Source organism: Lissotriton helveticus, chromosome 9 (assembly GCF_964261635.1).
Source record: "Lissotriton helveticus chromosome 9, aLisHel1.1, whole genome shotgun sequence".
NCBI lineage: Eukaryota > Metazoa > Chordata > Amphibia > Caudata > Salamandridae > Lissotriton > Lissotriton helveticus.
This window is the reverse complement of record NC_136070.1, coordinates 842,318,976-842,346,422: the sequence shown is the minus strand read 5'-3', so window position 1 is coordinate 842,346,422 and position 27,447 is coordinate 842,318,976. Positions and strand designations below refer to the sequence as shown.

General features: G+C 40.3%; 1 protein-coding gene across 2 annotated transcripts in view; it reads right to left on the bottom strand.

Moving 5' to 3' along the window:
• Nucleotides 1-27,447, bottom strand: part of ZC3H4 (zinc finger CCCH-type containing 4) — a 121,700-nt gene that overhangs the window by 5,356 nt on the left and 88,897 nt on the right. Inside the window, exons 10-13 of one of the 2 annotated variants that reach the window (XM_078661015.1) lie at nucleotides 26,215-26,324; nucleotides 21,567-22,285; nucleotides 10,757-10,968; nucleotides 3,689-3,940 (exon numbers count right to left, since the gene is read on the bottom strand). In XM_078661015.1, coding sequence (XP_078517141.1) covers nucleotides 3,689-3,940; nucleotides 10,757-10,968; nucleotides 21,567-22,285; nucleotides 26,215-26,324 — 1,293 coding nt within the window. The remainder of the gene's footprint in view (nucleotides 1-3,688; nucleotides 3,941-10,756; nucleotides 10,969-21,566; nucleotides 22,286-26,214; nucleotides 26,325-27,447) is intronic. The other variant, XM_078661016.1, reaches the window with a different exon arrangement.

Here is a 27,447-nt window from a genome sequence, read left to right as displayed (position 1 = left end):
AAATACAACACCATTGGCAGGAGAAAAGAACTGATAAAGCTGGAATGTGCCCTGTGCTTTCACCTGATTGAAAGCATCCTGCTATCACATCAGGATCTACAAACAAAAACAACACTAAAGTAACACACAAAGTAAAAACAAAAACACTGGCTCTGAAAGGAACTACCTTGTGTGTGGATGTGCTCCTTGTGAAAGGGCTAAATGCTGTCACTCAAAGTGAAGTTAGCCAGTGGCTGAAGTAGGCTGACCCATTGCCCCATGCTGTATGCTGTATTGGGCTGAAGCAAAATGTGAATGACACAATAACAAACCACTGGATGAAGAGAAGTGGATGAAAGCTCATTTATGTAAGTATATTATACATATCATTTTACTAAAAAGCAAAAGGTGTTGGCTACCGCCACTCCTACCAAAAACATTATTAGAATAACGCAATATTTTCTTATTGATTTGCAATCCTACAAAGTTCTACAAAAATATTATTATTATTTTTTTGCTGCAGAATTTTTTTTTCGATATTTAATTACAGAAAAATAAGGCCGGGTGGGTGCGGTGAACACTAGCGGTAATATAAAGCTTACAGGTGTACAATTGAAGGAAATGGGAGCATATCATTTCCACATACATTCATGGAATTTTCCATGCTCCTCAATGGGGTACCATATGAGGATGGAGAGTTGAGTTTAACATGAGATGATTTGAATATGAGCATTATTTAGGAGTGCTATGGTAAAATGGCATCAGAATCCGTATGGTAAACATGTGGAAGGAAAATATGAATTGGACCATTGCAAAACTCAAAGATGAATCTCCCCCTGGCGGATGCTTTAGAACTTGTGCATCTGGTTTTCAAATGCTGGTGGAATATAAACTAGGAGACTCACAGCAATAATCAGTCGGTTGAACTAGCAATCTGGAGATGTAGATAGCTCTCCATTCTATTTTATCAATACAAAAATATTTATTCTGATGCAATCAAAACATAATTCTCAGTGAGAATAACTGCAAGACCCTCACAATATCCTATTTATACAGAATGTTTTCTTCCTTACAAAACCACCCAAGCGGGGCACACTAAAATGGCCACTTTCTTCTTGAGTAACAGTATATAGGGGACTGACTGCAAAGACATGACATTTGTCTTACTATCCTGTCAAATACAATGGTAAACAGTGGTGCAGAATTAAAAGTCAGAAGCTTCAGAGAGCACTGATCTGCTGGTTTAAAAGTGTGGTTGTCATCATACGTCACAAGAGCCAAGTACAGATGGTGAGTAGCTTTATGTCTTACCAGTAGAAAGAACAAACACTGCAACGCAATTTGTGTAACATCTACGAAATCAAGAGTCTGCTCACTAGACTTATTTTTATAAGTTGAAATAGTAAATATATTATCTCTGTCAGTTAAGTGCAACTTGCCAAAGGTTAATATTTTACAATATTTAATTCAACAAGAGAGGGGATTCAATAAGAAGCAAACAGGAAATATTTTTCAATTGTGTGCCCTCATCTTTCTGGTAAAGGGTTTAATGGATTTGTCGATGACATCAAGGCAGTCTTAAGAAAGTTCTGTCTTTAAGGTGTAAGCAGTCTGGGGCGAGTTCATATATTAAGAGATGCTGAAATCTGATTAAGGAACTTGACCATCTCACGCACAAATTTGTGGCTGTCAGATAAGTTCTCCAATGTGTAGGGACTTGGGGAATCATTGTAACAAGTCGTGTCCATAATCGCTGAAGCCCCGGGAATGATGATACTACTGTGAACTATCTCAATTACCAAATATAACCTCTTTGGGTTTTGACTCTCGGGCTACTAGGACGAGCAGTGAAGACTTGCTCTTGCAGGGTGCTAGAGGTTTAGAAACTCACATTCAGTAGGTCAAGGTTTGTCTTTATTAAAATAATTACTTTTATGCGCTATTACTTTTGAGAGTTCAAGGCAATATATTGTTTCACAACAAAAAATGTTTCACCTAATTTGGGGTCAACGCCTTCTCTTATTCAGTGGCAACCTACCATCGACAAGCCCTATAAACTACGGCTCAGGCGCAAACTTGCATGTTTGGAATCATCAATGTGGCTTACGTGCTCTGTCTGGTTAGATCAGTGTAAAACGTTTTGTGAATGTATCTTTCAGTATTGCGTGAATTTTGGAAGGCTTGTATCAGCGCAGACAATTCATGGTGGAATTCATCGGATGAAAAGGTAAGTACTAGCAGGTGCTCCAGTCAGACAGCCTGATGTTGGACAATGAATGTGAAATGATACAACCTTCGTGCCAGCTGACAGCAGGGAGGAAAGTGGTGGGAGAGCCCACAACACTATGGTCACAAAGACAAAAGAGGGACAGGCTGCAAGGGAATAACAGCACCGCAGGAAACCCAGTGAAAGGTAGCTATTATGGTCCTCCTAGTTTACGGCAGGAAACCCAGTGAAAGGTAGCTCTTATGGTCCTCCTAGTTTACGGCACTTACGAAAGGGATTCTCTTGCCTAGCAAAAGCGGAGTATCATTTAATCGATCTCCATGTAGGTGTAGGGCATCCTGGACCTGGTTGAGTAGAACAGGAACCAAACCTCCAATGTTACGCAGACTGCTAATCTATCAGGAAGTAAGACCCAAATGGTAACCCCAAAAGCAACTGAGCCTTTTCAGTTTCTGAAATGAGCAAGACAAGCTCCTTAAACTCTGGACCATTTATTTCTATACCCTGGGGTCCAAGTAAGAGGAAGTTTTCTTACTCTGTCCTAGTGTAAATTCCAGTCTTAAAATATGGTAGCTACAGATTCCCACTGCGAATCTAACTCTCCATTTTAGGATTGTGCACAAAGCATTCTATTCTGGCTCATGTTAGAGGCAATTGGAGCCAGAACAACCATTCACTCAAGTTTCATGCAGCTAATATGCAGGGATCCAACCAAATTTCATAAATTAAAACTGCATATCACCAAAACCAGGTTGCAACTAAATCACATCTCCCAAATAATCCAGATATGGCAACTGTCTAAATTCCCACAGATTCACAAAGAAGCCCGTTCCATTTTATATTCAGACATACTCACCCTAATGACCACCCACACCCACAAAGCCTAACCAGGCTCTGGGCCGAGAATGAAACATTTTAAAAGTCATGCTCGGAATACTGAAATGCTCTGTGGCGCCATAGAATAGGCAGATTGTGAGCAGTACAAACAATAACTAACCATAATAACAATAATATCACATTGTTATTGGTGTAAGTCAAACGAAGTACTGAAGTAATAAAAACAAAACAAACACAGAAACCCCTTGTTTGGCTTTATGACTAGCAGGTACAGACTGTTTAAATAACAGTGATTTTAGTCATAAACATGTGTGTTAAAAATCTTATGTGGTTCTCCGAAAAAGCGACAACTTAAAATAATGTTTACATTTACTTGTTTCAAATATATCCGATTTCTGTTCTTATTAAATTTTTAAATAGAATGCCACTGGATTTTTTTGATTGATGGAGGAGTAAGATGATATAAGAGTACCTATCTAAAATAGTTTAAGCTCTAAAATATGAAACCGTTTTAAAAACGGGCATGTGCCTTTAAAAATTAGTTCATTTACAAATCCCAAGAGTTCATCTGCAACTAACCTTACTTTACCAATTCGTCCCACTCAAAGATGTGAGTTCACCTTTATAAAACAGAAATTAACTTGCCTTCTTCATTTTCCCGATCTTGCCTGCTGCTGTCGGCCCTCTTTGCCCCCTCTTCCACTTCCTGTTGTTTTTGCTGTATTCTCATGAAAAGTTCTCTTTGTGCGGAAGGGAGGAAGTTAGGCATGATGGCCGCTTGCTTCTCCGATCCACTAACCCTCGCCTCAGACAATTTATCCTCTTCAGTGTAGGAATGCTCTTGGAAACTGAGGCCTCCGGGTTTTGCTTTCATATCCCCACACTCCCCATTGCTCTCTGTTACGGAAACAGGTCAGATAAGAACTTGTGAACGCCAATTTTCAAAACAGCTGCATCTAACTAAAACAGCCTCGGATTAGTAAAGCATGTGTGGGGACTCTTACAATTTGAATGCATTGTCAATGTTGTTTTCATACATAGGGGGCACCTGCTGAAAGATTTGAATGACTTGTTATTGTTCAGTCTTTTTCCAATAGTGAAAATTTGTGAGAGCCCTAAGGACAGTAAACAAACTTCCTCAACATCATTGCCCCATCCAAAGACCGAGCCCGGCCTCATATACTAAATCATCAACCATTCCTTACCAAGTTCATGTGTTACATATTGGTAGGATGCAGGAATCGTTTCACGCCGATCCACCCCTTTTTTGGGTGTTGTCTGCTTTTTAGGTTGAAGCCTAACAGACAACGCACATTTCTGGGTTGCTAAAAACGTCTTGTGGACATCTACAAAGCTGACCTCATACTATATTACGTACATTGCTGACCATTGGCTTTGTGGTTTGCAACTCACATTTTCTGGCTTTCTGTTTGCTGGCTTTATTTGTTTTAGGCTGTCCAGCTTGAGTGTGTCCCTCTTGTTACCCAAACACTAGTTTACTGTATTCTTTCACAAACTCACTTTCTGTAAAAAGGCCTTTAAATCTTGCTTTTATCTTGTCACTTGATGTGCATTCAAAGACCGTTGCCAAATGTCAAGCTGCCTTCTGAGGGAGCTTGGCTTTACTTTTCTTTCTCTGACTTCAAAGTGAGAGCATTTATGTGACAATCCTGCCGAGTACCCATGTAAGAGAAGAGGGTGTAGGATGTTTTTTCTAGCAAACAACAACAAAAATTAACGGTGCTGACGTTTTTAGAATATATCAGAATTAGTACAAAGGACGGACATATTTTGCAATTCTGAGGTATGGTGAAAACAAATATTTGAGTACAATAAAAACACATTAATACACTAGGTAATGACATTTGCACACATTATCATTTGTGTGCCGCAAACCCGTATTTTGGTGCAAATGTAATGGTCACTTAAATTGAAAATGTGTTGTCTGTAATGGCAGTGCGCTACCAAACCAAGCATTCTTCACACTACATCCTTCTACTCTATGCCACGCCACTCCATTCTACCCTACGAAATGCCACTCCACTCTATGCCCCTCCACTCTCTGAGGCAGCATGCCACTCGACTCCTCGCCACTCACTCCAAGACACAGCATGCCACTCCAATCCAAGCCCCTCCATGCCACTCAAATCTACCCCACTCCAGTTCGCTATAATTCAACAAATCTACTCCACTACCATCTACCTCACTCCACTTCAATATACCCCAATCCACACCAATCTCCTCCACTCCATCTAACCCAATCAACCCCACCCCACTACAATCTACCCTACTCCAACCCAATCAACCACACTCCACTCCAATCTACCCCACTCTGCTATAATGTACCCAGTCTACTCCACTCTTCTCTAAACTACCCCAATCCAACCCACTCCAGTTGACCAGGCACCACTCCAATCTACCTGACTCCACTCCAATCTACCCGACCCCACTCTACAACTCTCTAATCTACCCCAGTCCAATTTACCCCACTTCATTCCAATTTACCCCAATCCACTCCAAACGCCTCTGCAATCTATCCAGCTCCTCTCCACTGTATTCTACCCCACTCCACTCTACCCCACTTCACCACAATCACCCACTCCAATCTACCACTCTGCCCCACGCCACACCAATCTACCACTTTCCAACCCTCCCAATCTACCCCTCTCTAATCTACCACACTCCTCAGATCTACTCCAATCTATTCCTCTCCACCAAAATCCACCCCACAACAATCTACCCGAGTCCACCCCAATCTACCCATCTCCAACATACCTCTCCCCAATCTACCCCAGCCCAATCTACCCTACTCCAATCTACCCTACTCCAATCTACCCCTACCTACTCCACTCCAATCTATCCCACCCTACCAAATCCAACACAAACTACCCCACCCCGCTTTACCTCACTCCACTACCATCTACCCCACTCCATTGCAATCTACCCTACTCTAATCCACCCAATCTAACCTACAGCACCCTAATCTACCCCACTGCAATCTACCCCACTGTACTCGTCCCCAATCTATCTCACTCCAACCTCAACTCCATTCCATTCCAATCAACTCCACTACATTCAAATCTACCCCACTCCACTCTACTCCAATCAACCCCATCTACCCTACTCCACTCTACCCTAATCTACCACACTTGTTTCCACTCTACCCAAACTACCCCACGCCACTCTATTCTGCCACATGCCACTCAAATCTAACCCACTCCACCCCATCCACTCCAATCTACCCCACCCCACTCCACCCCAAACTACCCTACAGCAATCTAGCCCCACTCCATTTCACATTTCTAACATCCACCCAATCTACCCCACTCCACTCTAATCTACCCCACTCATCCGTACTCCCCCACTCCTACCTACCCCAAAATATCCCAATCTACCCCACCCCTATCTACTTCACTCAATCTACCCTACCCTAATCTACCCCAATCTACCCCACACCACCTCAATTCAATATATCCCACTCCAATCTACCACGTTAATCTATCCAACTCCCCTGCTCCAGTCTACCCCACCTCATTCTAATCCACTCTACCCCCAGTCCACTCTACACCAATCTGCCTCACTTCACTCTACCCCATATCTACCCTACTCCACTAACGTTTAGCCATGCTAAACAGCAGCTACAATGGTGTACAACATGTTTAAAAACCTAGCCAAAGACAATAGCTCATGCATAGGCGAGGCACAATGGCTTTGCCAATGCTTGTTTTTCCTGATGCCCCTTCTTAGGATGGGGAGGTGTTTTATGGCTATTTGGCCCAAAAAAATCAAATAAATGAATACAAATAAAACTTGCCTACCTATGCAGCTTCCGATTTCCAATTAACTTTGGACAATATTTTGGATGCAAGGGACAATTTTCAGTAGCTGGCTGATATGGGAATCTCTTGCACTGGAGGCTTTCTTATGGTAAGACCCAGTGCTTTTACAATAGTCTGGTTTCTGATGTACAAAGGGACACAGGTGACTCTTGAATTCATGATGGGGACCGAATACTTAGCACTCAGGTAAACGGGATTCAGTACAGTGTGTGACAATCAAGTGAAAACCGCTTCTCTATACCTGTTCAAGGGTGGACCGAGTTTCCAAAATGACCATCAAGTCAAACATGGCTGACAAGGCATTATGTTTCATGAACGTGTGTACTGATGCCAACGTCACGGCCTGGCATATGCCCAAAATCTACACTTTCCTTGCTAGTACCACTGTAGCAGCCTTGGCCCTGAGGCCTTCTGGGACAGGCAGCAAGATCTGGTTGGACATGTCCCAAAAAGCATGAGTTTACCTGCCGTGAAGGCACACCGCTTTCAAGGATTTTAAAGCCAAAGTAGCTGAAGAGAACAACCTCCTTCCGAAGGCATCAGTGTGTTTTGATTCTCTCTCCGTAAGACTAGTCAGAAAGGAAATAGGAGTGACTTTCCACCTGAAAGCCATGTGGTACATGCATCAAGTAGAGTGCTTTGATCAAAGTCAATGGGTGCAGGCCTGTTGCCTGTGGCAATAGTTCAAATGAACAGAAGGTCAGAGTACAGCTTGAATCTAGTAGCCATAAGGGTGTGCATTAAGAGCCTCGTTGAATGGCAATAATGGCTCAGTAGAAGTCAGAACTGGTTAAAAGAACTCAGTTAATACATTTGTCTTGGTTTAAAAAGTAGGCAACTGTAAATCAAGCACTACTGTGAAAGAGGCACTTTTTCCATTGGTGGCCGAGGTGGCTAGTCTAGCTCAGTCTCTGGAGATGTAAATAATCCACTGACGTTTTGGAAATCCAGGTAGAGCCCATTAATATAGTTTTGGTGGGATTGGGGCAGCAGGTTGTTCGCCTTCTAGTCATCATCAACGTCATGGGGAACATTTTACATACCCTAATCCGCATCAGAGTTCGCTCCAAATAAGCCCTCTAGCCTCTGATAGTACTGGTATTGAGACAGAGGTCAAAGATTAGAGTCTTGTTCCGCCTTTGTGATCTAATATATCAAGAGGCCTGGAGTGAAGGAATGATGACTCAGGGTTTGATACTGACTGACATCAGGATCCGGTCCTGGGCAGGCAGAGTCTGCCTGTGAAACCTGCTGCAAGCAACAGAATGGGCATGGGACCGATTGGACCCTAGCAATGGCATTCTGGCAAGGAAAAATTCTCTGTAGAACGTTACATGGGGCAAGCTTTTGAAGAAACTCACAGCCTGAGTGAGGTTTCCTGTAAAGCTCCAGTTAAAGCCCGATGCAAATCAACTAGACTTGGAGCACTGAAGCTCCAGTAGGGCTTTTTTGGAGGGGATGCAACTGAATACTGGCTGCTTTCCATCTTTGTATATCGCCCTTTAGTAGTCTTGGTTTCCGCTCTAATTAACTGGGGCAGATTGAGGATTCTCCCCAGGGAAGAAGCAGTATGGAATCGGTGTTTACCCCTCTTGGCTTTCACTTTTTCACTCGTCTTCTCCTAAGGGGGTTACTGTGTTTAAAGTCATGCCGTTTTTGGAACAAGAGAACTGATTACTTGCATTGTTTTTTTTATCACTGCTGGTAGGTAAAATGGGAACCCATGTGAAAATGTTGATAAGTGCTCATATCCTGCTTCTTTTGTTTGGATAAAATAAAAAGATTTTAACCTTAATACTACGATGCTGGTTATGGAAAAGGGGCATCACGCAATAGAAAATATTATTCTTCCTGGATTTCCGAAAATCCTTGCACCAAGCTATGACTAGTGGCTGAAAAATGTGATGATTAGTATTTACAATTAACTACTGGCTGAGCTCTAAATAAGGTACTACCCAAATGCCTCTGACTGCAAACTACATGGAAGCTGCCCTGACATCTAAAAAAAACTGGAGCTCTTATTTTAGAACACCAAACAAAGATGCCTTGTGCTATGTATTAATAAAATTCGAACAATGAAGAGGTAATGGGATTGCACTCATAGTAAATGACGAGATTTTATTGTGGCAGTTTAAGTTATTATTGTGGCGATGACAAATAATATTTACAACTTTCAAAAATTTTACCATACTTCGAAAGATTGCTTGGAATTTTTCAAGAGTCTGAAGGAGATTTAAAATTCTTATATTTTTCTATTTAATATTAAAACTAATTTAGTAGTTTTTAAATGTAAGCTTTGGAAAAGCCAAAAATGTCTGGCCTTGGCAAGCTAGTGCAATGGTTATCTTTTTTAACTTTAATTTGTATTGCAAGCATATGGCACCAAAATAGAATACGGAAAACATATGCTGCAGCTTAAACACAGCAGAAGTATGCTTCCAATAAACAAATGTAAATTGAAAAAAAAAATTAATAGAACAGCTCGGCGGCTTCAGAGTGGGCAGGTGTACTTAGAAGAATAGGAACATAACCCCCTTTACCTTTAAATCACTTCACAGGAAAATATGATTCTTACTGGCACAAAGAAAAGTACAGTTGGGGTTGAATTGAACACAAACACACAGTTTAAACTCACAAGAATTATCGAAAAATAAAAAAGGGCTAAAGAATGAAAATAGAATTGGCGAAGTAAAGAGTTGGCCCTCCTGCCCTAGCACTGAATACCATTTTTAGGAGGATATACACAAGTGATCAGGAAAAATGCCATCTCTCGAAGTACAAGATAGCAAATGGCGGAAAGGAAGTTACATTGCTCCGTGCTCTTTGCCGTGGTGGACAGACGCAAAATGTAAATGAAAGCTGACCAGACAAATGGATGAAAAGGGCTGTCCCAAAGCCCCTGTACGTATGTATGAATTTTTGCACTTTTTATTTAGAATTTATTTTCCTTTTTGTTACATAAATCACACTTCATCTGTCTCTAGGTCATACCTGATAAATGGATTCTGCTTTTTCTCCACAAACGTTAAATGCCTAACTACTGTCAAAAACTGTAAATATATGTACTCTGAAAATATGAAAATTTCCAACAGTTTAACACTTGCCATTAGTTTGTAATTTAAAGTTGAACTGATTCCAATCTAGAACAAGCATTGTCAAAAGAAATAGGACTTGCTTGTATGTTCAATTATAACTCGGGCCTAATGCATGAAAAAGCTTCAAGGTGCCCTGACCTTGAACTTTGGCAGTAACCTGGCTGAAGAAGCAGGGACTCTTATCAGCTACTAGGTGGCATAATGTTGTTGGTATGAAAGTCAAAGGGGTTTTAATAGAAACCATTAGAAAAACATTGAAGCAATTTATTTGTTTTACAATAAAGCAAACTAAAGTGTAAAAACAACAAAAAGGGGTTGTTATTGTGTACTGTGCAAGTATGATATAAAGGATTGAATATGACAAAAAGTGTTATGTTTTGATGTACATGCAGGCGCAAAATAGTCCAGTTAGCCTTGTCATGGGACCGCTTCGTACATACTGGAATAAGCCACTAATCAATGGCATATGGTGAGAGAGTACACTTCGCACTTCTGTAGAAATGACATACAGTTACCGGTGAGGGAATGCTATTGGCTCAGGACTCCGTCCGAAGAATACCAACAAATCTGCCACTCTCCCATTTAGGTCAAAGTGCTGCCTATAGTATGAGAAGCCAGGAAAGGAAAATGGGATTTCACAAAGCGGTCTTTAAAGAAAAGACCTCTGTATGGTGTGCCCAAATTTAAGCCTTAACATTAGAAGGTTAGAATTGAGGTGGATTAAATTGAAAACGGCCCAAGAAACTAAACGGCAGACTAAAAATAACGATTATAAGTACCTGAATTTTCAATTGCATTGGAATCTATTTCCATGCCAGGGTCTTGGTAGAATTCACTGTAGAATTCCTGTCCGGGTGGACCAGGAGGCATCTTTCCAGAGTCATCCCCATCAAAGGACATCATAGGAGTACCAGACCCAGTCTCATGATGCAGAGAGCCAGGAGTGGTCCCAGTAGGTCCAGGGAAGCGAGGAGGCTGTGGACCAGTTGGCCTGGAAGGAGGGAGGGAAACAGACAACACATGCAAATTAATACAACTAGTGATAAAAACAAAAAGAAAGAGTTGAACAGATTTATGATAAAGGAGTATACATATGTGCCTCTATAATGAGGTCCTTAAGAATGTAAGAGAACAAGAAAAATTAGACTTAAGTGCAAAACATTTGAAGTCAGCAAAAATTGATCAATGTACCCAATGAGCAGACAGAGACCAGTCCATAGAATACCACCATGTTCTCGCTGCCTTTTATCTCACCACTGTAATCTGTATTGTAAATCTACAATTGAACTTTTTCAGGGCCTTAAGCATTTTTGCTTAGGTGCAGAGGTAACTTGATGAATCGATTATGGTGTTAGCTACTATCAAGGAAATAACCTTGTCTAAATTCAATGAGGCATCATGGATTTCATATCAACCGTGTTTTCACGGGTGACTAAGTTTCATCAGTCATACTCCCCAAGTCAAGAAACACTGGAAAACCAAAGAATAGTGTGCATCAGCAACATGTTTGCTTTTGAGATTTATTTTCACCTACAATTTATCCCAAAGTACTCAACCCCTTCTCAGCTGAAATGTGTGTGGTGCCAATAACGGACTAACAATCTACTAAGTAAGCCATCTACTGAGGAGTTAAAAGCAACATAGTACAGCTAATTGGCACTTATCTAACCCAGTGGTTACCTGTGTCCGTGAGGCCTACCCAGATTGACGGTGGCTCTCCTATACAATTAAATAATATTAAAATGAATAAAGTATATACAAATAAAGAAGAAAATTGAACATGCAAAACTTTTTTCTATATTGGAATTTGAATTAAACAAAATATTTCAATATTTGAGTGTTAGTTTGTTGTATACCTGTTTTTATATTATTGTATATTGTTTTGAGGTTCACATCATAGAAATTAGGCCGGGGGTCGCCAGCTTTCAATAATAGCTAAGTGGGGATCCCCGGATTCCAGTATTGACTTAGTGGGGGTCCACTGAAATCGAAAGATTAAGGACCACTGATCTAACTCACTTACCTTTGAGAGGGGCATCCGTCAGAGATGATCTATAGCTCTTTTATTAAACACATTAATAATAAAAGGCCCTCACAGTATGGATTACGAAAGATGGCTTGATATAAGGATTTCAATGGGTAGGTAGCAAAGAAGACTGCAAGCGTGTGTACACTGATGATAAGCTACTGTTTCGCCTCTACCCACGATAGACCGTAGCGAGTGACAATCTTTCATATCTACAGAATCACCACTTGTCGACTAAGAGAACCATGCTAGTGCCATTAGGGAGGATTTAGAGGCACAACTGAACAGCCCTCAATCTTCTAACAGATTAACCTACAAAACAGCTGTTTAAATATTTGGTGATACAATTCAAAACTGATCCAGCACTATGCTGGGAACTCAATCTGGCCCAGTTAACAACCAGGCTGCTAAAAGAAATGAACATATGGGGCTTTCTCCCCATCTCTAGATGGGGGTTTGGAGGAGAAAGGGGAAGAGTATCGCTCTTCTTATTCTCCCTACATTTTTATACACAATGCAAAATTACCCATTTCAAATTCCTAAACAATTTTTATGAAGACATGGACAATTCTGAGATTCTAAGTAAGGTGCGCTAGAGCACCCTGGATAGAATGGGATAAATACTCAATATCCATTTGATGGAGGCCTCAGAGATGGTGCTATGAAGCTATATTATTGTGTTTCCTATCTTCTGGTCATCAACAAAAGGGTATGTGATGCAAGAGATACTGTAAGAACTAGAATCCCTTGAGAGGCACAGAATACTAAATTAATTACATGGGTGTGAGATCCCAGATTCAATGCTCATGCCTTCTAAAGTGGTTCTTGAGGGTTTGAAAGCCACATCGAAATAGATTAAAGGAGCAACAGACTAACCAATGAGATGTCAGTGTGGCACTTTACTTAAATATCCCAGGTAACGGCACTAGTGGGATTGGAGTGCTGGGACCAAATCGAAATTAGGGGACATTAGTGATAAAACACACCTCAAGTTATTGGATGTTTTAGCTCACAAATTAGACTCCACGCGAGCCAATACTTTAGATATTTACAGCAGAGGCATGCTCTAAGCACTTACAGATCAAAACTGGATGCACTTCTTGTACATAAGTCCTGGAAGCAAAGGTCACCATCGAAACCCGGGGAAGAAAACAGATTAGACAAATTTACCTGGCAGTAGTGACTGTATGGAGAGACTCAGAGCCCAATGGGAAGCAGACATCAGACCCAGAATAGCTTGAAGCAAAAATAGTGCCCAGAGAACTAGATGCCTCTGCACACCTATGATTCATACAATTTAAGATTTTGCAGTTTTTATTTCACATTAATACACATTTACAAAAGGGGGAATTACTCATTGTGCAATGCCCGAGACGTAACGAAGATTCATGTAATGTTATCCACCTGCTGTAGGCCTATAAACACATTAAAAAGCTCAAGAACTGTGTTCAGTCGATACTTACACGGGTCCTCAAGATACCCAATAAACTCCCAGTAGAGACAGCAATTCTCAGGATAGTGATTAGGGGCACACAGAAGATATACAGGGGAGAGGGGTTGGCCTAACGGCTAAGGCGCTCGACCTGGGAATCTGGGTTTGAGTCTCAGTAACGATGCCAAAAACCTCCTGTGATTCTGGGCAAATCACATAATCTCCCCGTGCCTAAAATGAAAGTGTGTCCTCATGTACCGTAACTGGTGCTATGTAAAGCGCTCTGATACCCGATTCGGTTCGGGTCTAGTTTGCGCTATATAAAACTCTGAAGACCGATTGGGATGGGCTGCCTTCCTATAAAATGAGACACTGCTAATTATTGGCTCAGCAAAAACATACTACCAATATCAGTAATGCAAAGGGAGAAGGACAAATGTGGATATTTAGAGAGTGAATTGCACAGAATCAGAGGTGAACCTAGGAAGCATGAAAAATGTGAGGACCAGAGGTCAAGATAGTAAGGATTGAGCTAATAATGAGTAAACTAGGTGTATCCCTTTGGGAGATGAAATAAAAGATACTTTCTTGTAATCTGAGGTCACAATCATTGGCATTCTCACTGAATTTATAAGCACTAAATACTTTAGCCTTTGCATGGGATCGCTGATTATTTTTTATTAAAAAGAAAATATCTTGATTATTACATGAACTAGCCATCCAGAATTTTTTACAAACCCAGACTGTATGAACATCACCTCAAGAAAAGTTTAAAAAAAGGAATATTTGTCCTATCTGGAGGAAAAGTGATGGCTTCTGGAGAAAGAAAAACAATCGATCATGGATAATCACATTAGGCTGTCATGTACTGGGATTCAGCCATATTTGTCATATGTGACAAGACCCTTTGATCGGATGTTATTTATTTATTTATTTATAAAGTTTTATATAGCGCGAACAAGATCCCGAAGGATATCAGAGCGCCTTACATTAGGATGGAACTAAGGACATTAATGCAATATCTACATCAAGTAGGAGTAAAAACAGGAATGATGACACGCTTTCGCTTAGGTATTGTGCATAGGGTCACTACATTCCGCATGATGAACGATTGGTCACGTACTTTAGCACTATGCCCCTGTGACGGTAGTTCGACACAATCAACATTGCATGTGACTCTTTTTTGTAGGTTTTACACGTTGCCGAGGTGGTCGTTTTTATTACCGATCGTAAAGCAGTATGGAACTAAGATATTGTAGAGCGGCATATTTAAAGTTACAATGCATGGAAGATGATTTGACAATGGGCCGTGTAGTAAGTTATTTAAAATGTGTGATTAGATTAAGAAGGACAATCAGGTTGTAAAGTAACTGTACTGCCTTATTTATTTCCCTGGAAATGTATTTTTATCTGTGCTTTTATGTTTTTCAAAATGAAATACGAATAAAGTAATTTTGACTTGACTTGACTTGACTTGACATGAGCTAAACTATCTGGTAATAATTTATAATCTGGCAAATTCAGGAGTTTGAAAAACTATCAAAAAGAACTACGAAGAAAGGGAACATTACTGAGGAAAGAGATTTTAGACCGGAAAATTAAAAGTCAGGGTGATGTTTCTGCCAATTTGCTTGGATGGATTTACACATGGCTGGCTCCAAAATATCATGTAAACTGTGGCAGGGTCTGATTTATTTTTAGTGGTACTATCTTAAGGCTTGAATGGATAGGGCCATATACTCTAGATGAAAGTGGAAACTAATGATCATATCCACTTTGCAATGATTTGTTTGGCAGCAGGAAAACCTTCATGGACACTTAGTTAATTTATAAAGAGCTTGTTTACCATTCTCATTCATTTTATCAGAATATTTCAGAGCTATCTTTACATTAAACGTGGAAAGAGATTTTTCTGCTAAAGTCTGTGGATTTGAGGAAAGAGAAAGATAAATTGTCAGATTATTATGAACATCTGAAATCACTTCTAAAAGGAAGAAGAGTGAGCCCTGAGCTGGCCCTTACTATTATGGGATACTGTAAAACGCGTATTAAAACAACAGACCCAAATCACACTAAACCTCTTGGCAAATGGGTATGCATTACAAAAATAACCTTTCAAGACAGAAGTTGAGGGTCTGACTTTTACAATGGTTGGGAAGAAGGCTGATCATTTAAGGAAGTACTATGCTAAGCTCCTGGGGTGCCCTTCTCAGTATTGGGAGGTGAGTAATGAATATTTAATTTATACCACTGCATGGTGATAAAGGGTGACTGAAAAAACACTGTATGGAGTAGTGTTTGTTAATACACTTTAATAGAAGCGAACTGAAAGACAGACTTAAAAAATTAAGATAAAGTGGTTATGTGTTTTCCGAACACGTCCTTAGGTTAATGTTCTTATTCAAGCACCATATACATAACCTATTCCATTAGATATAATTCAATTATCTTGTTAAATGACTTGTGTAGTCTATGAAGATGATCATGCAGTCTTGGAGAAGAAAGCAGGCACTCAGGAGGTAAGTTTTCAATGAAGTAAGGTTCTGATGGTGCCTTCTGCCATCTGTGCAGGAGCGAAGATCCGCCCCGCATAGATACGAGGCAAATGCCTGAAAACCAAGGATCAACATGGTTCTAGGCTCCTAGAGCTTCAGCAGTACCTTTGCTAGGAGTGGTGTCAGGAAAGACAGACTGAACAATGTCTGAAGATGATTCCCAGATACCTTAATCCAAAGTCTCTGCTTTTTTGGCTGTTGCAAAGAGATTATGCTACGAAGAAACACTACAACCAGAATATTTCTTTAAAATTGCTGTTGATAATAAGGTTATGATCTTCTGACTGTATCGGTCAAATAGTTCCAGCTTTCATATTTTCAAGTAGCTCCTGGTGTGCTTGGAATCAATGTAACATTGCATGGACTGCCTTTGAGAAGATCCTACATTGCATGCCCTCATACTCATGGAGTTAATTAACACACATCAGTGGTATAGTCCATCAAAAAAAGGACAGAGCTCAACCTTAAAATCAAGACATTATTTGGGGGCTTTGTTGACAGTCCACACTTGCAGAGTGTTAAAATGTTAAATGGTTATCTTTCTCAGACCATGCACCTTAAATTGTTAGATATCCATAGGAGTTCAACACGCTGCCACTGAAGCCTGTGTTAATACTGAGTGAACCAATAATTATTTTGTCAAGGATGTTCTACATCTGAAACAAGCAGGGAAGAAACATAGAGCACATGAGTTAGCCCTTGATTCTTTTCAGTCTGCTGTTCTCTGGCACAGTTGGCATTTCATATATTCTGGAGTGACCTTGTGTAACCAAACACAGGACCAATAAAAATATAGGAGTTCATCATACTCTTGAGGGATTAGATTTGGCTCACTGTTCGTTGAGTGGAAGGAATCTACAAAATGTAAATTATGAGAACAGAGCCTCAGCTGACATTTTAGAGCCAAGGCTGATTCTTAATGCGTAGCTTTTCAAAGGGTGTGTAGAAATGTATCTCAACATAGAGAGGTGTCAAAATTGAGTGATACATCAATGCCTAACATGAAGCTGGTGAGCATCTTAGTAGAGACCTAAATAGCAGGGAGAATGATGTCTGCCCCAGCCAGATTCATTCTAAGAATTAAATCCTTTTATGACTTTTCGCTGAACAGTGAACCTAAAAGGCTATAAGTCGCTCTATGAGAACCAACAGGATTTGGCCCTGCTCTTACTTACTACATTCTTAAATGACATAATTTGACAAATATCTTCTATTTTGTGGCTTTCTTTAAGACAAGAGAAAAGTGTTAAGCGGTTTTTACTGAACAATTCCCTACCACTAAAGGTGCATTAATCCCCAAATGGTAACATGGCGATTGAAAAGAGTTACAAAATTACAGTGTTGAAAAATACCTTACATAAAACAAAGTAAAAGTTCAAACGGAACACTAAGATGTCTTTAGAGGAGAAAAATTGCTTCTAAAGCTGAATTTTAAAACTGAAAGTTTCATATGTATAGCCTTACGAAAGAACCTTGCTTAAGACACCTAAAAAATGATATGCAGCGTTAAGTGCCAATGTAGTGTATTGTGTGTTCCAGAATTTTGAAGCCGTCTTAAAGAGGCACATTTTCTATACCTTAGTTTACTCTATATGTATTTTTATTCTCAATATAGGATTTGGGAACGTAAAGCGTACTGAAAAGTAGCATTTTTAAAGTATACACTGGGGCGATCAAAGAAGCTCGCGTTTTTAAGGCTGGTCAGAGTCCTCGCGCCCCAACGGTGTGTCAGCATAGAGAGAGGACTCAAAAAACAGTCTCAGTTCCTATTGTTCACTGTTTTATGAATTATCACCTAATGTATATAATTTTGAGAAATATACCATAAATGAGAACTTTCACAAGTATAGTTAATAAAATAATTTATATAAAGATACTCAATTTATGTGGAATACTTATCCCTTACGCACATTCAGGTGCATATGGGATGATAGAATTATCCATATATTGACCTGTTAGTAGGTTTTCTTGTCAACTTTTTGACTGACTGAGCTATACAATCTTCCATACCGTAAGCACAAAGGGAGAACAGGTAACTCCATCTTGGATTTTGGGAATAAGGTTAACTGTTGGATTAACTGCAGGCGGGGGGGGGGTAAAGAGGAAGAGGTTAAAGCAGATAGGGTTGACTTGAGAACTTTTACCCTTTTTGTTAGGGACTTTTATTAGGTTAATGTTCTTATTCAAGCACCATATATGGATCTTGTTCCAATAGGAATAATGCAATTATCTTGTTAAATTACTTTTGGCATCTATGAGGATGATAGAATGCAGGCATTCAGGAGGCAAGCTTTCATGTTCACTGAAGTACGGTTCTGGTGGTGCCTTCTGCCATCTGTGCAGGAGAAATATAGGTTATTATGCCGCGGTATTTCTCCTCGCAGGGAATCACAACGCGGTTGTTTCTACGACCGCGTTGTGCTTCCGCATACCATTACTCCGCAAGTCGGAATAACGACTTGCGGAGGGGGGGGGCGCTGGATGTTGGAATAGTATCATTTACTGTTCCAACTCCAGTCTGTGCGGACACTAGGGAAGGTGTTGGATTTTAAATCCAACACCTCCCTCCCCTTCCGCAAGTCGTTGTTCCGACTTGCGGAGTAATGGTATGCGGAATCACAACGCGGTCGTTGAAACGACCGCGATGTGATTCCCCTGCAGTGAGAAAAAGACGTGGTAACGTTGTTTATCGTGCAGGAGGGAAGATCTGGTCCGCAGAGATACAAGACAAATGTCTTAAAGCCAAGGATCAACATGGTGAAAGGTGGCATCATCCTCAGAACTCTTTCTGTACCTGCTGAGATCAGACGGAGACTGAACATGCAGTCTGTCATCTGAGTGGAGACATGAAGAACGGCACCTGACCCCCACCCACCCCCGTGCACAGGACAAAGAAGTGGACTCCCAGGGTTAGTTTGCTGACCTGTGTGGCTTCTGAGGTACAAGCTGCAATAGTTCTTTTTCCTCAAGTGCTCAGATGACTAGTAACAACTTGACCTGGAATGGACCCTGCTGTTGGCCCACGCCTAACACCTTGTGATGGCTATCTGCAATGACAGAGCAGAAACGTACACCTCACTGCAGCTGGTAACCTCATGTCTCAAGGATATTTGGGGCCTTTTAGGAGCTGAGTAATCAGAATATGAGCTTATTTATCAAAGACACCTGAACCAGAGTCTCACCAGTAAGGCATACACAGACCAAGACATGAGTAAATTAACACTAGCACTGAATCCATCAAGCCAAATGGATTGGCACAGAGCGTTTTGTATGAAGTTCCTGGGCCACTGTGGCAAGCCTCCTAACCTTGGCTATCTTTGCTGTAGCCAATTGTATTATTTTGGGCGCTGGAAGCCATGTTACAAACTTCCATTGCTGCCTTCCTGCACTGAAACATGCTATTAAACAGGAAGTGGGAGAAGTGTCTTGTAGCCTCTGGTTGGAGTTCTAATAACAATCATCAAAAAAGGAAGATCTCATTCTCTGAATATCCAAGTGACTGACCAAAAATGAGCAGGATTAAGGGTGGAAACCAATAAATAAAGGCAATCTCTACACTACTGAGGAGAGGTGGGAGCTGCAATTCACTTAAACGGCCAATTTAGGATCAAGAGGCAAAGCTAATAGCTGTAGATTCAACACTTTCAGAATGTAGGTTTATACTGTTCTTCATGCTGCCAGTTAGGTACACAACCTCTTAAAAGAGCACTGATGAATCAGGAAATGAATTGGTCCGGCATGTACTCAGCTGTGAGTAAAGGAAAAGAGAATGCCGCTTTTAAATAAGAAGAAGCCTGTAAAAAGCAGGCTGTGGTGTTGATGTACATGTGAAACATAAAAGATGAGTAGTTCCTACATCCCTTGGAGTCTTTTTCAAGTCTCTGTAGCTTTTGCATGAAAATATTTTATCTCTGGTCTCAAGACTATGAAAAGACTATGAAAATTAATATAATTTACGTGTGGGTGAAAAGTAAGTTGTAGTATACCTCAGGGACCAAGATCATATAGTGATCATAAGAAATAAATTAAGTCAAATTGGGCCTTCCATTACAATTAAGTGCAACTTTAGCACCACAGTCATAGTTGTGGGGATCAAACACAAAGATAAGTGCTGCACGTCCATCACTCATTAAAACTAAACATCATTAGCAAAAAAAGAGAGATGAAAATGGGACGAGTTAGACTCAGAAAACAAAGAAAAACCACCTTGAAAAGAAAGCGTGGTCAAAAATGCTAAGAAAGAAAACACCTTGTATCAATGGTTAAGTGAGCCAAAACTAACAAGTACTTAGACCAGTGTTTTGCAATGAGCTATATGCAAGTCCAACAAGAGATGGACGTTAACGAAGCTAGCAAGAAGTGCTGAACATAAGCATGATGAAGATATTTTAAAAGCATGGACAAAAGCCTTCAGTGAGGAACTTACCCTTACAGTTTCCTATTGGGGACATCAAAAATAACAGTTACATACATGGATTTCAAGTCTGATCACACAATCAAAGGAAAAAGTTACACATCCTCAATTAAAATAAAAATTGGCCAGGTCACCTTCTACACTGTTTATGATTATTAGAAACAAACTCATATTGGATTGAAAGACTGGGCAATTTAATTTTGCAGTTCCGGGTAAAAGGATGTTTAATTGCTAGATGATTTTTTTAAGGCAAGCCAAGATTAATAGTGATATAAAGTCTGTCCTCTGTTCTTAAGTGGCTTATGTGGAATAAGTTAGTGTCAAATTAAACTAATAATGGCCTGTTCGCGTCTTCAAATACTAGCATTGCAAATGGCAATGTTTAGTATACTTCTTGTCAGTTTGCAAGGACGTCAAAAATGGAATGGCCACAGCCTAAATAACTTTATTTGAAATGGCTGTTACAAAACAGGTTGGAAACCCGTAGATATGGTTATTGACAGAAGTTTGCTGAGTAGCTTACTGTGTTTTAAATAGTTTTTTTGATGAATAGTTATATATAGTTTCTGTAGTGGTAGTCGCTTAACTTCTTAAAAACTATGTACATCAAAAAAGTGAACAATTATGACACTAATCCCTCAAATGATAGCTATCATAGTTTGGTAGTAAAAATGTCTTCTAATCCATAAGAAATGATGGATCAAAAAAGCTGTGTTGCACCTCTTAGAATAGGAAAACACCTGAAGGGCAGTTCTAAGTCCAGAAATAATGGGTGGCAACCACTTTACCACCTCCAGCACTATTTTGTGGCTTACCCTAAGTGGCTATTTCTTAGCTCAGTAAAATACAATCTCTCATTCTTGTCTGTCGTTTTGAAGACTGTCCACACTTCACAAATATTAGAACAAGATACCACTGGGAAAACAATATTGCTCATGTTAGCAATAGGTTCAATAGGTTCCATTTAGTTACGGTCATAAAAATCAAGTAAGCAATGTTCTGTTTGCAGTGTAATGGAACAGGGCTAGAGAATATTTAAAATAATTATGTGCCACAAAAAAAGACAATATAATCATATCTATTCAATTCAAGCAAGTCAAAGTTTAGCCATTATTTCACAATCAATGATTTAGCTTTGATAATGCAGGTACTCATTCTATACCTGTTAACTCCAAGTTTGTGAGCCAGCTGGGGTGTAGGTCGCACCACAATTTCAAACAGAGATGGGATTTTTCTTTGGGATAACGGATCAAGTTGGTCCAAATCATCGTCTTCTTGATCCCCCGCTTCTGGAGGGGGCGATGACCCCGAAGGAAGTGGTGGTGTAAGCTGTGGTGGTGAAGACTCCCCAGCTGTTAGTCCATCAGCTGATGTTTCACTTGGCACTGATAATTCAGGCATGGGGCTAATCTGCGTAGCACAGTCAGGTACTGAGCCCCCAAACAAAGGAGCACCAGTATTAGGGCATGCAGACATGGAATCCACAGCAATTGTATCTCCAGGACCAGGGATTGCAGACACTGGTCGGCCATTTGGTGACATTGGAGGTGGCGGGCCGAGTGATCCTGGTGGTGTGCCATGTGATCCCGGAGGTGGGCCTGGTGGTGAAATCTGTGGTGGTGGTCCTTGTGGTAGGGCGCATGGTGGTGCTGGCAGACATGGTGGCCCTGGTAGAGGTACGGGTGGTAGGCTATGGGGTCCAGGTGGCGGGCCACAAGGAACAGGCGGTGGTGGGCCTGGGGGTGGCCCTGGTGGGTGAGATGGTGTAGGCAGTAGACCTACACCAGGAGGAGGTTTTGGTAAAGGATTAATGCCCTGTTTTTTTAATTCCTGCACATCTCGTTCATCTTCTGCACCTGCTTCGGCATCCTCAGCCAGCATCTAAAGTAAAAGAAACAGAAAGGTGTCCAATCTTTTGCCTTTCATTTGACTTTAACAGAAAATTGCTTTACCAGCATAAAACAATATAGAGTTAACCAAATAAAATGAATGGGCTGTATCAAATCAGACAAAACTGTTGTTGAAGATACAAGACATTTCCCTAAGAGAAATTACAATAGCCTCCAGGCTAATTTTGGTACAACATAGTGATCTCTGTTCTTGGTGGACACATTTGTATAACACATTTTAGAGACAAATCCATTCCTATTTGAACAATCAATATGAACGTAGACATCATTTAAATTCACAGTGTAAGGCAACGGTACTTAAAGAAAACATATGTAATAACCGAACAGTAAAACACGTGTGTAATTATTATAGCTTTTCATCATACTGAAGGAATCCATTCGTGCCAATGTCACACCAGATAAACCTTTGCAGGTATTGCCTTAAAATAACTCACTTACAACTTACTAGCTTTGGCAAAAAGGGACTGGTCAGTGAATTCCGATATTAAGCACCTGTTTGCATTAGTGAAAAAACGAGGCTGAAATTGCTTCATTATTAAAAGGTTGGCTCTAAAAACATGTCAAATTGTGTAAGTGAGAAGAAAACAAAGTTCATGCTTGATAATTAGAAATTAGTTGCATCCTGAGCCTGAGATGTAACGCTCATTTAGCGACCCCAAAAACTTGTAAAAGGTCAAAATGAAAGATGAAACCAACTTGTAGTGAACACTAAGATTAAGGAGGCTAAAATTGTGTTGCCCATAAAAGGAATCATGGGGCTAAACGTCATCGAGTAAAACACAAATACATAATGAAATTGGAAAAAGACGGAATAGTAAAACTTTGAAATAATAAATACAAGTAAACTAAGTACTAGTTAAAGATTAAACCATTCCTATTAAATGTTGGCATCATATTAAAAAACACGCTTTAGACACAGAGCATTATTTATATTCAATTTCATGTAATTAAGATACCAACCGAGTTGTTTAAAGATGTGTAAATACTATAGTATGTTAAGTCACTGGAAAGCAATTTTGAATGTAATAAAAGGAACAAGGATGGGTAAATTATGTTTGTGGAATGAGCAATTTGAGACACGTCATTTTGAAAATGATCTGCATTTTTTCATGCCACTTAATACTCCACACCTAAGTTTTTAATTGTTTTGGACCCAGGCGAATCAATCAATTTAAGTCTAAAGACAGTCTTGTAGTGACCAGATGTGTCTTTGGAGAAGATTTTTACACGAATAATTATTATTTCTGGGTTGTATACCTACTTCTCTTGAGGGCTGTAATGTGTATGGATCAAAACTAGTGAGATAAATTCCAGGGCACACAAAATGTTGATGAAAGAGCTAGAAAACCTAATCACACTAGGCAACGAAATGCAGAGACACAACCTAGCCAGACCAGGTTTCAACTACGTAGCAGTCGGCTGCAAATCAGTAGTCTTTATAAAAAAGGCAAATACCAGGCTGCAGTTGATATCCACTCCCCTTATGGCAGTCAGGATGAGGTCCTGACCTCATATGACAGTTTTAGGGAATACTACCCGAGAGGTCGTAACTCACTCAATTATCCAATGATAGTCTTATCATTTGATATTTCTTTATGGTCCACTATAGAATACTGTATCTTCATGAGGAGTCAGAAGTCACTCTAGGTCCCAATCTTCAAGGTGATAATTTGAGTGTATAGTCTCTGGAGTATTACATTCTTCGGTTAAGAATTTTGAGATGTTGGGTTTCAATCGATTACCTCACATTCATTTTATAAGCAAATACTCTGAACCCTGTGGGGTTCCCCCCACTTTACTCAACAGATGAGCCTTTATGCATGTCAGCAAACTGCTCTGTGGGATGTATTGGATGTGTGTCCTATTACAGAGATACTGCTACCTTAAATAAAAAGCTTTTACTTTGGTTACTCAAATGGCAGATATTATTTATAGATACAAGGCTTACGTCTTTGTTAGGCCAGGTTTGTCAGCTTTGTGTATAGGTTCTAAGGGAATGGCCATGAGAGTAGATAATTATTAAGTAACATGTTGGCAAGAACCTTGCACCAATTGAGTTTGGACGGAATAGCCCCTGCATACATTATTTTCTTAGCAGTTTCTTCTTCAAGACTTAGCAGGTTGGGTTAGGTTTGCCATCCAAGTTATGCAGAACCAAGAGGCAAGAAACGAAAAGATAAACAGCCGCCTCATTCTCAAAGTTCTTGAAAACATTAACACAGAAACGGAATTCAGAGGATAGCTTAAATTACTGCCCCAGAATTAGACTTACCCAACCTACAGAATTAATATTGAAACTTTCAACTAGCAGTTGTGAATGAACACCTACACAGTTCAAGACCAGCCTTAGATACACCTAAAGAGGCATGTGATCATAACAACTGTTTTCACTTTCTGCATGGGAGACACAGAAGAAAACTTCACTAAGGCAAAGTGGCAGCAATTACTGTGGAGTAAGGGAACATATAATAGAGTAGAAATATATCTTTACTAAGGAAAACCTACTGAAATGTTTCGAAATATCTAATTTAAGCAATGTCAATTCACTGAAGGTAGTCAAAATGAATAAAGCTCTAAGGAATGAACATGAACTCCAAAATCATAAACGCTACAAAAACATTCAGCTTCGGAATGCCTTCAAGGGCTTCATAAAATATATTGATGTGATCATATGTATTCAAAGCTAAACAGATCAGGGATAAAATAAATGTTAAGCTAGGCTCAAAGTTGCATAGTGGCCTGATGGCAATCATATAAGACTCCTTCAAGACTCTGTGGTTTAGGTAGGACGACGACGCTAATGAGGATGAGGCTGAAGTTGGAGAGGTTTGATTTACCATAGTGAAGTAATATTGAAATCTAGTTCAGTTAAAATATTTCCAAAGGGCCTATTGTACAAGAATGCGTCTGCACCCGTTGAGGTACACTACAACACCAGACCAATGATGTTCAGCAAAATAATGAACCCTCCCAGCAGAATTTAGTGAGGAGCTCCTGACGCTCTCATATCTCACAGAAATTCATAGATGTTAGGCCAAATGAAGGGTGGACCCTCCTGTGCCACATGGATTTGCAAGGGCCAGTGTTATGCACTTGCACCAGACTGCCTCAGGTGCGGGAGAGGACAAAATGAATTTGAAATGAAATGAATTCATTAACACATCCAGTACCAACCATAAATTATGGAAGGTGCAGGTGCACAGTAAACACCATCAGAGGTAATAAAAAAAGAAAATTGCTTTATTAGATACATGAGGTGACACCCAGTGCCACAAAATAAGATTTTGTGGACCAGGACTAGTGGTGTTACACGGTGACATAGTGGCAAAGGCCTCAACCCAGTACATAGGAAGGCAGTGGATAAGGAGGAGGGGTAAATCAGTGATGTTGAAACCAATAATTACTCTTCTGTCAGACATTTCATAATGTATAGGGCCCCATGCCAAACACACTCGGTGATAAATAATGCACCAATTCCAGGGAAGCTAACCATTAACTAAACCCACATCGTAAGCTCATTACTTTGGAACTGGAGACTATGGAAGGAAGATTATTTTAGGTTTATTCTTTTGCCTTTAAATGACAAGTATTGTTATTCATGCATTGTACTTTTCTGAAATATAATATCTTTATTTTATCCCGTTATGCTTCTATTTACTGAATACTGTTTCACCTAAAAGCAAGCAAAAAAGGAAGTATGAAACAAAGAAAAAAACTAAAGCCCACCTAAGGCAACCAATTATTGTGTGTCCTAAAATGCTGGAATCACATTTGCTGCACGTGAGAGGACAAACTGTGCTACATGGTTTGCAAGAAACACCACCTTTAAAAAAAGATGCCATTCAACATTTGTGCATGTAGCACTAATCGTCACAGAACCATAACCTTTTAATTTCTTACCCTGTCCAGATGCTCTCTTGTTTCATCAGTGAGAGGCTCATGAGAGAACATGCAGTCATCTCCATTAATACAATTCCCTGTCGTATGGTAGACCTTGCAAGGAAAGTCACGTGAAGTAGGGTGTTAAGGAAATTACAGCTCTAATGACTCATAAACTGTTAAAATAACATCAACTTTAACTTTTTTTTTTAAGAACATTTTTACTGATTTCTAACTCAGCAAGCATTGCTCTCACCAAACCATCACATTGAATACAAAGCTTTCCTAATAGGTCCACCTCCCAACTTAGATCCCCAGGAGCCACACCTGGTGTGGATTATAACTCTATTCAGCCAAGACTTTCCAGAGCGTACTAGGCCCAACATTTGCTCCAAACTCTGTCATATTTGCGGGGGTACCAAAGTGCAATATAAATTGTCTCCTCCAACTGTGCGCACAAGTCCATACCCTCCCTCCATTTTTCCAGAGGGGGTGCGGTATAATACCTCCATTATTTAGCAACGTCTCTTTTTGCAAACATCATCCCCACCAGTATCCTGTCCCCTTGGGGTCTCCCTATATCTTCAAGGATTCCAAGTATTTCCAGTCTAGGGTTTGTCTCAATTTGTTGTCCCCCACCGCCCTAGACAGTATGGAGAGAACACCTGTCCAATATTGCTGTATAACTGGACAGGCCCATTCCACATGGTAGAAGTCTCCACTGTACTCCGGGCAGCGTAGGCATGATGACATGGGCCCTTACAGTGGCTTTAGGGTGTGAGATGGGCCTGGTGTAAGTATTTAAACTGGACTTGGGGTAGTCATGCTGAAATCACCACGGTGCAAGGGGCCATGCAAGCATATTGTCAGTCCACATCCTCCAATGGACTCACCTTCTCCTTAGGACATCCAATTGGACCAGTGAGTGTGGGCCCAGGGTCTTGTTTAATTGTGAGGTCCCTCCTTTCCCCAACGCAGAAATCAGCACCTGGACCTCGAGTGGACTACACTCCGGGACATACCCCAGGGTATCCTGATATAAGGAGAACGCGTGTCTGAGCTGCAGGTAACTGAAAAACTGGAATTTGTGCATATGGAATCAGTATGCAGCTCCTGGAAGGAGTGAATATGGTCCCTGTCCCACACATCTCCCAAATGCGAGATGTCAACCCAGTCCCAACCGCAGAACCCCTTCGAGATTCTCCACCCATACCAGTCATCGGCCCACTCACAGGGAAGTCTCCAATGTAAGTA